This window comes from Staurois parvus, unplaced genomic scaffold (assembly GCF_062004578.1).
Source record: "Staurois parvus isolate SC_StPar_1 unplaced genomic scaffold, SC_StPar_1.0 ptg000157l, whole genome shotgun sequence".
NCBI classification, from domain to species: Eukaryota; Metazoa; Chordata; class Amphibia; order Anura; family Ranidae; genus Staurois; species Staurois parvus.
The window spans coordinates 8,329,366-8,343,168 of NW_028317953.1; the positions used below are offsets into that span (position 1 = coordinate 8,329,366).

At 44.0% G+C, this 13,803-nt stretch overlaps 1 protein-coding gene across 1 annotated transcript in view; it reads right to left on the minus strand.

The window, feature by feature from the left end:
• The window catches only part of LAMA3 (laminin subunit alpha 3), a 247,284-nt gene extending 242,633 nt beyond the window's left edge, over window positions 1–4,651 (minus strand). Inside the window, exon 1 of the mRNA XM_089675734.1 lies at window positions 4,162–4,651. Within this exon, the coding sequence (XP_089531860.1) occupies window positions 4,162–4,455 (294 nt within the window). The 5' untranslated portion in view covers window positions 4,456–4,651. The remainder of the gene's footprint in view (window positions 1–4,161) is intronic.
• Window positions 4,652–13,803: the final 9,152 nt, after the last annotated feature.

A 13,803-nucleotide genomic window follows, 5' to 3' on the forward strand; every position in this document is an offset into this window, starting at 1 on the left:
ATTATTGAAAAGACGCATACTGTGTCTGTGTCAGCAAATGATTTGCAGAAAAAAACAATTTCATAGAAATTTGATCTGGGCAAAAAATGTGATTGTAAGAATGTAGATAGATTGATTTGCTCTTTCAAGTGGAACTAAAGTTTTCAAAAAATGCAAGCAGGCAGCTTTTTAATGCACAGCAGATATGCTCCTATGTCTCTTCTGGAACAAGCCTATCTGCCTGTTCACAATCTTCCATTGAATCTACACTGAATTGCATATAGGCTCTGTCCTGTCAGTTGTCTCTAGGTCACTGGAATACAATAGTTAAGCTACATTCACACCTAAGCATGATGTTTTCAAGTGCTTTTTTTTCAAGAACTTTTGAGCATTTTTTTTTTGTAGAATTGCACATTTTTGCAGCTGCTGAAAAAGGGATGGACAGCTGCTGTTTGAGCAGATAATACAGCAAAAAACGCTCATGTTATTCTTTTCAGGCATTCCTATTGAAGTCTACGGCAACAAAAACGCTTGATTCTGCATGAAAAGTAGCTATTGAAAAACAAGAGCTATTGAAAACAATAGGTTTTTGCTTGCTGAGCACTTTTAAGTTTCGAGCTACAAAACACTCAAGTGTGAACGTGGCCTAAATGGCATTAGCCATACTAAAAGGATTGGTCATACTTGTCTTTTAGTCCTCATGTACATTGGATGTTTAGATGAGAGCAGAAGGCACAGGTCCCTGTCCAGCCCCACTGCTGGCAGCCTCTCCAACTGTAGCAGTACTAATGTTTAGGGTAGTATGTGTCCAAGGACAAAAGCTTGGGAAGCAAGAAATCTGCATTCTGAGCATTTGTCCCTGGGTGCATACTTCCCCAAACATCTGTTCTGCTAGGTGCAATATCCAGCCCAGTGCAGCTGCAGAAGTATTCAGCCTCCCATAGAGTTAACAGTACCCCAGCAGTGGAACTGGATGGTGTACCTGTGCTCTCCACTCGCAGCTCATCGCCACAGCACCATGTACCTGGGCTGAATTCCCAGAATGCATTGGGCCTTAAAGTGGTTCTAAAAGCTCAAGGTTTTTTACCTTTATGCATTCTATGCATGAAGGTAAAGACCTTCTGTGTGCAACATCCCCCCCAGCCTCCCTAATACTCATCTAACCCCCTCTCGATCCAGTGGTGTGCACTGGAGTCTCAGCTATCCCAGTACTCTCTCTCCTCATTGGCTGAGTCAGTCACAGCCAGCAAGCCAATGAGAAGAGGGAGGGAGTGGGGCCGAGCCATAGCTCCGTGTGTGAAAGGATACACGGGGCAGCAGGTGCCCCCATAGCAAGCTGCTTGCTGTGGGGCACCTGACAGGAGGGAGGGAACGGAGAAGAGGAGGATCCAGGATGCACTGTGCAAAAAACCACTGCACACAACAGGTAAGTATAGAAAAAACAAATACACCTTTAGAATCACTTTCAACCTGGGTTAACATGTGTGCGGTGCAGTATATTGCATGTGATTCGCACAGGAACCACACCATATTCCTGTGCAAATCACATGTGATTTCTGTGCGGTGCAATTTGAGCCATATATTTTATATGGCTCTATTCGCACTGCACCAGCACCAAAAACATGCAGGTTCCTTTTTTGGGTCCGCTCTAGAATCGGATCGCATGGGTATTCCGCTTCTGCACATCACATCGCGTTTTGCGGACCGCTTTCAGGGTGTTGTTAGCTTAACATACACACCTGCAGCGTTTTGCATAAATGGAGTGCGATTCTGATGCGGTGCGGAATTGCTGCTAATTCCGGACCGCATCAGTGTGAACCAGGGCTAAAGCAGATCTAAAGTTCCACTGTCCCAAACTACTAGCAAGTAGACTCTCTACTTCAGAAGAGATCTACAATGTCTCTTCTCCTCACTGTCTTCTCTGGCTTGTAATCTGACCTGCGCATGCACAGCGCAGCGTTGCTGGCATGGTCCCTGTGTGCCAGGATGACTGACTCCTGCGCATGCGACATCCTGCACCAGCCAATGAAGATGGCCAAAGACCAGCACCACTCAGAAGATGCCGGTGCCTGTGAGGGACAGGGACTGATGAAGAAAAGGTATGTTTGGCTCCACTTTAAAGTGGTTCTAAACCTTAGGTATGAAATATGAACAAAGCATATCCCTCTATAGTGTGTACTTGTCTCAATTAAAGTGGTAGTAAACTCTGCATTTTGATTTTTACCTACAAGTAAGCTTATAATAAAGCTCACCTGTTGGTAAAAAGAATATCTCCTAAACATGCACCGTTTAGAAGATATTCTAATGAGCAGCAGTCTGTGACGTCATCGGCGCACATGCTCTGAAGGAATGGCATGCTTGTGCGTTCCTTCAGAGCTGTGTGCCGTGGCCGAGTCTCCTGCGCTCACAGCCCGGCCATTCAAGAGGCCACAGACCACAAACTCGAAAGGAAGACCGAATGAAGATGGATGTTTCTGCAGCAATGACAGCACGTTGCTGGAGGGCTTCTTTTCAAGGTGAGACTTTTATAATGTGCTAGTATACAATGCATACTAGCACATTATGATACTGCCTTGCAGGAGGAAACGTTTTCTTTATTTTAAAGAGTTTACTACTGCTTTAAGTGAAATTTCTGTCTGCTCCCTTGTTCCTCTGCTATCAGCATAAATCACTTCTGACAGGTTTTCCTGACACCAAGAGAATAATGGTGACAGGCAGTACCAGGGCAGGGTCATCCAGTGCCCAAGGCAAAGATGCCAAACTGTGCCCCCCCCCCCCCATTTATGATGCGCAAGCTTAGGGGATCCTACACTCAGCAGTCACTTGCTTGTCAAAATCACTGCTACTGTCACTACTCCTGTCAGTCTTGTAACAGATAGAAGGAGCCGCCATCCCTACAGTAAACTATTGCACCCAGGGCAGCTGCCCTTGCCACCCACCCCTTGTCCCAGCCCTGGTGACAAGGGAGAGACCTCCAGCTGATTGACAGCCTCAGCTCTGTCCCTGTGAGCTGTGTGGAGGGGAGTGTGTCCCTTCCCTCCAATCAGCTTTCAGAGCTCTCTTCATTGAGCTCTGTAGTGTGTAATTTCAGCTCTGCTCCACTTTTTTTTATGAACTCTCAGACAAGCTTTATAAATTCAGCACTTTGAATTTACGTAGGGAAGAGAAGACTGCAGATAAACAGGTATGACTTATGAAGGAGGATTTGTTTCATCTCTGTGTATCACCCGATGTTTCACTGGGTATACAGTATGTGAGGGTTTACAACCACTTTAAAGTATTACTAAACCCAGGACCCTGCATTCACTATATCTGGTTTCCCACAGTACACACAACATGGAAATGCAATTATTTTAGTAAATATAAATTGCTAAATACCTTTTCTCATCAGCAGTTAGATCAGTCTTGTGAATTCTATCAGTGTCCAGCAGAGCACTGGATAAAGCTTGTAGGAGGAGTTTTCATTCTGCTCTAGGAGGATGCAGAGCCCTTGACCTCTGTCTGGACAGTGCTGATTGGCCCTGTGCTGATCACATGCACTCTCCCAAGAAAAAGAAAACCTCTAGCAATGCACACCAAACTGAACATGTGCAGAGTGACTCCACATGATATGTCTTATCAGGAGATAAGAGGGGGGCACTGGAAGAAGGGGAGGATCAGAGGAGGCAGGATCAAACAGCTTTTTTACACAATGCAGAGGATTAACCCCTTATGTTCCACAGTGAGTATAACAAGCATGTTTTACTGCATATACAGACTGATTTTACTGTTGTGGGTTTAGTGAGGCTGCATTCATACTTAAGTGTTTTGTAGCTCGAAGCTCCAAAAAAGCTCAAACTTAAAAGACCAATTGTTCTCTAAGGTGCCTGTTCACACCCGATCACGCGAACAGGCACCATAGAGAACAATTGATTTTTTAATTTTGAACATTTTTGGCGCTTTGAGCTTCAAGCCACAAAACGCTTAAGTGTGAATGCAGCCTAAGTGTGTGCCACATGAAACTCTTTTTAATCCTCCAATCATATATTTTCCCGGACAGTAAATTGATCGATAATACAATCTTACATACGATGGTTCAATGTATGGCCACCATTAGACTGGAAGATACAAAGGGAAAGGCTCAGCAGGGAAGCCTAGGCAGTTGTGGCCAGGAAGGTAGGTAGAGTAGTAGTGCAGTAGTACCTGGATAGTATGTGATGACAGCACTGGTCCTCCCACCAGCTTACAGTACAGGTCCATCCTAGGCTGGGGCTCCTCTCCTTCTCTCTCGGAGCTCCTCTCCTCCCCACAGGTAGCACTTGCCCTGATTCTGGCCCCTTCCGCCAGGTTGAAGTATGGAGGGTGAAGACTGAATCCACCTGCAGACCTCTGGCTGCCTACCATGTGCAGCATGGACAACCAAACCACAAATGCCAGCAGATCTCCTCTCCCCAGGATACCCCATGGGCACAGTGAGGTCCCGATCCTCGGAACCATGTTCAGGAAGAGACCGTCCTCCTAGATCCCAGCAGATTCCCTCCAGATCCCAGCAGATTCTCTCCAGATCGTGCGATCCATCCACACTGCCTCTCCCTGGATCCAGCGCTGCTGCTGCTGCTGTCAGAGACGGAAAACAAAGCGGAGCGCCCGCCTGTGTGAGTGACTACAGATGACACACCCCCGATCCCAGACCTGACCCGGTCACCCTCTCCGGGGAGGATCCACCGTGTCATCACAGCGCACAGTCCTTCTATCGGCTCATCGCTGGGGACCTGGGTGGCCTGCGATCATAGTACATAATGTCACGGCTGATCCAGAGGAACACTTTCTGTACAAGCGGTGATCTGATCGTACGCGTCCATCAAACGTCAACATGAGACTCCGTGTACAAGCGGTGATCTGATCGCACCAGTCCATCAAACGTCAACATGAGACTCCGTGTACAAGCGGTGATCTGATCGCACCAGTCCATCAAACGTCAACATGAGACTCCGTGTACAAGCGGTGATCTGATCGCACCAGTCCATCAAACGTCAACATGAGACTCCGTGTACAAGCGGTGATCTGATCGTACGAGTCCATCAAACGTCACCATAGGACTCCGTGTACAAGCGGTGATCTGATCGTACGAGTCCATCAAACGTCAACATGAGACTCCGTGTACAAGCGGTGATCTGATCGTACGAGTCCATCAAACGTCACCATAGGACTCCGTGTACAAGCGGTGATCTGATCGTACGCGTCCATCAAACGTCAACATGAGACTTTCTGTACAAGTGCTGATCTGATCGTACGAGTCCATCAAACGTCAACATACTCATCGTACACTTATTTTTTCGACCGATATTCCCAAAATAATTCAACAAAAATAAGATATGGAAAAGCACGCTAGAGAATCTCTGCGATCCAGACTGGGATGTTTGTTTCACTCTTCTACTGAGGACTCCACAGTCCACTGACAGCTGTCATCCCAGACTGGAAACAATGTAGCATCTGTACACTAATTGAGGGCTTTACATTGTCTCTGCTTGGTTCCAGGAATCAGAACGCTTTCGCTGTCATTTTTGCATTTTTTTGCACACACGTATACAAAATCAAAGATTACAAAAAACAAAGATATATTTTCTAAAAGAAGACACCCTAGAGCACGGGTGGGCAATGGTGGCCCTCCAGCTGTTGGTGAACTACAAGTCCCATCATCCCTCTGCCTTTGGGAGCCATGCTTGTAACTGTCAGTTTTGCAATGCCTCATGGGACTTGTAGTTCTGCAACAGCTGGAGGGCCACAGTTGCCCACCCCTGCCCTAGAGAATAAAATAGTGGTAGTTCCAAACTTCCCACAATTGAATGTCACACATGTCACACGATATTTCCACAAAGGTCTAGGAAATGCAGCATTTTGGCAAAAAACACACTAAAAGTGAATTTTAGGGCAAACAAACGCAATAAATTACTAAAAGTTTTGGTAAAATATAAAAAGATGAGGTTGTGTCGAGTAAATAGATGCCCAAAATGTCAAACCTTAACCCCTAGATGCCGAGCACACACAAATATATGGCCTCTCAGTGTCTGGGCCTTGACGCCGAGCGGTCGCATATTTGGGTACCATTTGAAAATACATATGTGCTGAGAGCGTGCGTCCTGGGGCTGTGGAAGCAATCGGGTAGCAGTCTGCCTGTCTGCAAGTGAAAGGGTGAAAGAGAACCTGTCACCAGAGAAAAGCTGTCAGAGATGCAAACCATCAAAATCATAACAAAATGACAGAAATCATAACAATGTACCAACATAGAGAAATGGAATTCAAAAACAAAAATACTCCTGAAAATGGAGGGATTGATTGTCAAGGCAGGGTTCAAACCTGAGCATAGCAGGAACCCACATTCCCACTCACTTTCTTTTTCTCTTGTGCGATTTGGAGCATTTCTGCTGATATAGGACAGCCCATTCACTTGCAACAACATGTAACAAATGCCCCAAAGAAGCTCCAAAATCCTTTTTGGAATGAAGAGGGGCGTGTTTTTTTACCACGCATTTTGGCGTGTTTGTAGCCAAACACATTTTGGCATGTGAAGTGCGTTTTTTGGAAAAGGTTCAGATACTTTTTTTAATGCAAAAAGTTGCGTTTTTGGTTCTTTAGACTTCAATGAAAACGCAGATGTTTTTGTGTGTTTTTAATGTGTTTTGTGTTTAAAATCTGCCTAGCAACATGAAAAAAAAATTAAATAAAAAAAAAAGGAAAACCATCAAAAACGCAGCAAAAAAAGCATAAAAAACACAGGTGCAAAAACGCAAAACGCAACGCATAAACTGGTCAAACACAAACTGTATAGGTGTGAACCTAGCCTAACAGGAAGTGTGTTGCTGGCCAGATCACCAGGAGAAATAAAGGAAAAAAAGCCTTAAAGAAAGAAAACTAATGCAACCACCATACTAAAAGCAGAAATATACTCACCTTGTAACCAGTGATGTGCCGAACTGTGGCGCTGACATCTTTGAATGGCCGGCTTCTGGCTCTTGATCGCCGACCGCTGTCATGGGCCAGGCCGAGATGACATCACTCCCGTGCATGTGCAGGAGCTGTGTCAGCTACAACATTACTGAATTTGTGAGTGAGCTGCACTTGCACAGCTTACTGTACATGGGCAGACAGGCAGGTAAGTAGCTTTATAGCAGAAAAGACAAAACATGTCTATTCTGTAATACAAATCCTACTTGTCCACACATTTTCATTTTCCAGCCTAAAGTTCCACTTTAAGGATCGGTAAGGTGCAATATATTACATTTTTGTTTCTGGGTTTAATACCACTTTAAGTCACTAAGGTCAATAAAGTCCCATCCTGGTGGAGGGAGGAAAGTTCGTATTATTAAAAGATCAGGCTGTAGCTGCTGGATTTTATGACATACTTCCCTAAATCCTATACATTTTCTATAGAGAGAGAGACATTTTCTTGTTTTCTTTTCTTGTTGCGTGCATTGTGGGCTATGTGCTGTCATGTACAATGTCTCACTCTTCCACCTGGACTTCATCTCCCCCTGGCTCTGACCCCTGGTTCACATCTGTGTGGGTAGTGCCGCTGCGGATCCGCACAAAAATCCGTGCAGCCGCACCACCCGCATAGAGGAATGCGCACCCACGGGCGGGTGCCATTAATTCTAATGGCACGCCGCCCGCACTGGAAATCGCAATCGTACTGGAATCCGAGATTCTCATGCGGGCATTCTGACACTGGGGGAAACTGGCTAACTGCCACCGACATCCCAATAACACTAATACAGTGATCAGTGCTAATAAAAAGCACTGACACTGTACTAATGACACTGGGCAGGAAGGGGTTAACATCTGGGGCGTTCAAAGGGTAAACTGTGTGCTGTTTTACTGTGTGTGCTGAGTATGTTTTAGTAGGGAAACATGCTGCTGTGTATTTCTCTGCTGTACAGAGAAATACACCGCAGCATGTTACTGCTGGCAGCAGAGAGTTGTTTACACACAGGTCTCTCCCTGTCACAGTTTCTTTGCGATCCCTGGGTGCCAGTGGGGAATCTCCATCCGGGACCCAGTGATCGACATCTGTACCCGCCAATGGTGGCGCGGGTAGGGTGGCTCGTGGACAGGCGCGGCAGTGAGGGGCAGTGGGACAGGAGGAGCGCAGTGGGACAAGTGAGGGGCAGTGGGACAGGAGGAGCGCAGAGGGACAGGTAGGGGGCAGCATGACAAGGGGGCATGGGACAGGATCAGGGCAGCGGAACAGGAGTAGCGCAGTGGGACAGGTGAGGTGCAGCGGGACAGAAGTAGCGCAGAGGGACAGGTGAGGGGCAGTGGGACAGGAGGAGCGCAGAGGGATAGGTGGGGGGCAGCGTGACAGGGGGCATGGGACAGGATCGGGGCAGCTGGACAGGAGGAGCACAGAGGGACAGGTGGGGGGCAGTGTGGACAGATGGGGGGTAGTGGGACAATGTGGGGGACAGGAGGGGGGAAGTGGAACAGGTGGGGGGCAGTGTATCGGGGGGACAGTGAGACAGGAGTGGGGAAGTACCAGTCCTCCAAGCACTTACCTGTCCAGCAGCAGCTCCTCCAGATGGTGGCAGGATCACTCCAGGATAGGTGCCTGTGTCACTTCTCCCCCAAGATCCCCAGCGGCCACCAAACTTTAAACTTGGCACAATACAATCAGGCAGGTACCGTTCTCCTGGCCACCGCCAAAGCCAGACACATCCATTGGATTGCCAGAGAAGAATGATTGGTAGCTCCAGAGAACACATCTCCACTGCTCTAGAGTCCAGTGGCAGGGTCCTTTGCGCCACTGCATCCAACACTTTGCATTGCAGTTGGTGATGTAAGTTGGATGCTGCTGCTTGGCCATAGAAACCCATTCCATGAATGTCTCTACGCACTGCTGTTGTGCTAATCTGAAGGCCACACGAAGTTTGGAGGTCTTTATTTATTGGCTCTGCAGACAGTTGGTAGCTTCTGAGCACTGTGCGCTTCAGCATGCGCTGACCCCGCTGTGTCATTTTACGTGGCCTACCACTTCGATGCTGAGTTGCTGTTGTTCCCAGTTGCTTCCATTTTGTTATAATACCACTAACAGTTGACCGTAGAACATTTAGTAGCAAGAAAATGTCATGGATGGACTAATTGCACAGGTGGCAACCTATCACGGTACCACGCTTGGATTCACTGAGCTCCTGAGAGCGACCCATTCTTTCACAAATGTTTGTAGAAGCAGTCTGCATGCCTAGGTGGCTTGATTTTATACACCTGTGTCCATGGAGGTGATTGGAACACCTGAATCCAATGATTTGGAGGGGTGACCCAATACTTTTGGCAATATTGTATTATTATATATAAATATATATATATATGGCGTGTGTGTGTGTTTGTCCTAGTCCTGTATATATTGTGTATACATCATATTCTAATATATAGATAAGTTATTATATGCCTTAACTTTCTATGTTCACAAAATTGCTTCTTTTAGATGTACTGGACAACGCAATCTTAATTCCTTAATGCATTTCTCAGAAATGTTCAGCTTCCCCAAGAGGATGAGAGGAGGCTAACGTAGGTAACTGTTCCACAATACACAGGGACCAGTGAGGTCCTCAGGGTGCACACACTCTGAGGAGAAAGAAGTACATTCTCTTTTTCCTAGTACATGCCAAGTAAATTCTTTAATTAGCATCTTCTGAATTTATCATTTTAGGATTGTCTGAATGTATATCAGTATATTAGAATAAATCTTAAATAATTTCTGGGTAGTTGAATTCACATCTTTAGGGATTAGCAATGGCACCATCCTTCACATACAGTATGTGAGCCACAAACTTCCCTCTGTCTCTAAGGATAGTTACTGGCAGTCCTCTCAGCAACAAGAGAGAAATGACATAAATGATGGAAACAAGTGCCAGTGGGACAGTAAGCACATACAGAGATCTAAAATATTCTAATCCCTCTCCACTCTACTAATAAAACTATTTTATTGTTGCCTTTGTTCCGTTTAGAGAGATTTACTATAATTTCCTGCCTTGCCAAGGTGTTTTTCCTGCTAATGTATTATTGCAGTTTTTTTATAGAAGTACTTTGTTTCTTCATAATTTTGTAGCTTTTCTCCTTGGTCAGCAGGCCAGATACTAACATCAGTTATGGTGATCTTTGCTATGGATAAGCAAAATTGGAATTTTTCAGCTTCAGCAAAATTTTGCCATTCATCAAAATGGATCTAAGTTAATAGAAAAGGCGAGTACAAGGTGTTTTTTAGGGTTGCAATTGGCTTTTAATGAATTTGGTTTTGCTCTGCAACCTAAGGTCCTGGCTAATGATATAGTGAGGGGCGATTTTCTAAAACTGGTGCACTCAGAATTTGGTGCAGTTGTGCATGGTAGCCAATCAGCTTCTAACTTCAGCTTGTTCAATTAAGCTTTGACAATAAAACCTGGAAGCTGATTGGTTTCTCTGCAAATATTTTGCACTCTCCAATTTTAGTAAAATCAACCCCATAACAATCTAATGTTTTTTTGTAATACACATGAAAGTGCCCATCTTACTGCCAAGAATCTTCAGTTTTAGAAAATTTCCCCAAGTGTACCTAAGGAGAAAATAACAACCTGTCTAGGTTAATTGTAAGGCCTCATGCACACAGAGTTTTTGAAGCCACTTTTAGGGGTGTCAGGCATTTTTTTTTACTGCTTCTAAATGGCCCTCCATGTTATCCTATGTGTCCATACACACAGAGACTTTTAGGAGCTTTAAGTAGCAGTAGCGTTAACCACCAGGAAAGAAATCCCAGGGCCAGCGTGTTCAGGAACAGCAGTGTTTTGGCAGAAAAAAATGCTTGCTTCAGCTAAACATGGTTAAACGTGCCTAAACATGACTAAATGCATCTAAACGCTAGTTGCATTTAGCGCCTGAGCTTTAATTCATCTCAATGGCTAGAATAAATTATCATTCTGGCCAATGAAATGAATTAACGCCCAAGTGCTTGACAATTGTAAATGCGCCTAAGTGCTTGTAAAAGCATTAGATACTTTTACAAGCGTCGGCGCTTTTTCTGGAAAAACACTGCTGCCAGAGGACAGCTTCTAGGAAAGAGGCCTTAAAAAAAAAAATCAATATTCCAAATATCAGTCATCTTGTAAAAATCCGTATTCTCATGCAGCTCTGACATTCAAAAACTTACAGTCATAAAAGGGGATATTTGCATCTCACAGGCCTGTGACATGTAAACAGTCATCAGGACCACATCCAAGTTAACAGCGCCTGCTGTTAATCAGGATGGCCAAAACTATGACACTGGAGGCCCTCAAGCCTGGGAAATCTGTATACTGATGCATAAAGAAACTTAACCTGACATAATTAGTACCACTTTCCAGTTGTATCATTAACTCGGCTCCTCAGCCCCATTAAAATACATTTCTTGCACCATAAATACTACAAATGTTAGGTCATTTACTGACAAAATAACTACAATTGTGAAAAGGAAAAAAAAAAGTTCTGTTTAAAAACAAAAGATATGCAGTTTGCTTTGCAAATTGTTAACTTGAATGGGATAAACTAAGTCTACCCAATACATTTCTTAAGCAGATCATAGATGATACAGTATTTTTCGTTCAACCATCTGGTTGATCAAACAAAAAAAGACTAGTTTCTCCCATCCACACGCTCAATGTGGATGGGGGATTCCTCCCCACTGAACTATTATATTCTGATAGCAGGGAAACTTTCATGCTATCAGAATACACTGATCAGATCTGCCAGCTATATCCTGCAGCGCTGATTGCACAGGGAAAATCTGACAGGGCGGGTGTACAAAAGGCGATTGATAGATCAACTTTATACAATCACTATGCCCATACAGGCATCAAATTTGTCCGGTCCCAGCTTTAGTTATAACATATTACAGTTACTGCATATATTTGGCAGTTCGGGGTGTGTGCAATATGCGCTCCCCACCGCATGCTGTCATTTTTCCAGCCAGTCCTTACAGCACTACAGAACTATGAGCCAGTGAGAGGAACCACAGCATGTGATGAGGAAAACAGGTATTCAACGCATGTGACCTGTCAAATACCTGTAGCAGCCAACAAGCATTGAAGAGACAGTGTTTTAACAAATAAGCCACTGAAAAGGTAAATATAGTGACTCTAATTTTAGCAGGTTTGTCATTCTATACCAGTGCATGTAAACTCTGAATTGCTGGCATGAAGCACTGTCTATCATGTTTAATTAACATTGCTAAAAAAAAAAAATAATAATAATGTCACCTTTTTTTATACTTTGTTGCGTCTCATCACTGTTAATCTTCTGCTTATCTACTCCAGCCGTTGTGCAGCCAGATACCATCTACATATACAGCATACACTCCAATGAAGACTGCCTGGCATTTTTTAGGCCCCGTTCACACTTGGGCAATTTGAAACATGGACAGAATCATGTGATTCTTCCCGGTATTCTATATCAGCCTAACATCACAGCAAAACATAGCATGAGCATTTGGGTGCCATTAATCCTAATTGCACCCAAAACATGGTACTATTTTTCCACAATTGTTGAGCAAAACACGTGTAAAAAAAAAGCTCCTGGCTGAGGGCCAAAATTGATGCTTGAGCTGCTTTGATGCGACAAATGCAAGCGACATGTAGAATTGCAGGAAAATCACCCACACAGAATCACGAGTGGGAGTGCAAGCTTCTCTCTACACAAAGTGTGAAGGGTGCCTTAGCGCAGATTTGCTATCAAAAACAACAGTGGACCAAGTCTGTCCACTGCCCAACATTGGCATCATTCTGCCCATTTCCTGTGAGCCCCAACTGTTGTTTTACACAGGCTGGGCTCATGGTACGCTAGGACTTAAAGCATATGTAGACTCTCACCTTGTTAAACAACCTATTCCATTTAAAATAGAAATAGAAGGCAAAACATTTGTGTACAGATATAAAGAACATTATAAATACCTTTTTTCCCTGTTTTATAAGTGATCACATACTCTCTAAGCTCCTTATGCAGCTGAGGACAAAGAGCAGAGGGAGGAGAGACAGCAGCCCACTAAACTTCCCAGTGAATGGCTGTGTGGGGGGTGGGGGTGTGAACAGAAGTCTGATCATTGGAGGAGAGCAAACTGAGTTCCCATGGTGTGCTTTCATGCCTAGTGTGGTCAGTTTTTAGTAGGAAAGCAGGGGGACTGCCAGGAACACCAGGGATTTCACACAAAGGAAGCAGTACAAAGAGATACAGTATATATATCAGGGATATGAAATGTTGAGTTTACAGACACTTTAAGCCCAGCTTCAGCCAGAGTAAGCTGGTGGGGTCACCAAACTGGTAAGAAGATTTGAAAAAAAAATATGTATAGGTTTTTTTTTTTATAAAAATGGGGGATTAAAAAAAATATATGTATAGGTTTTTTTTATAAAAATTGGGGATTTTAAAAAAAATATGTATAGGTTTTGTTTTATAAAAATGGGGGGTTTAAAAAAAATATGTATAGGTTTTTTTTTTTTAGAAAAATGGGGGATTTAAAAAAAAATGTATAGGTTTTTTTTTTTTAAAATGGGGGACGGTGGCTTCAATAGGATTTGGTTGTAAGTTGGATTCAGGTGGCTGGTGGGGAAAAGGGTAAAAGGTGGAGATTTATTTTTAAAGATGTGCTATGACATACATTGCCTATTCATGCAGGGACAGCAGCAAAACCCATTGAGGCATGTGTTAAATATGCAACTCAGCAATATGTCAGGTGTGATTTAAAAGTCCAATAAACTGAATATATTTTCAATTTTCTGAAAGCAAAGCATCAAATTAAATTAAGTATTTTTTTAACAAGATTTCTGTGTTTTAATGGATACAATAAAA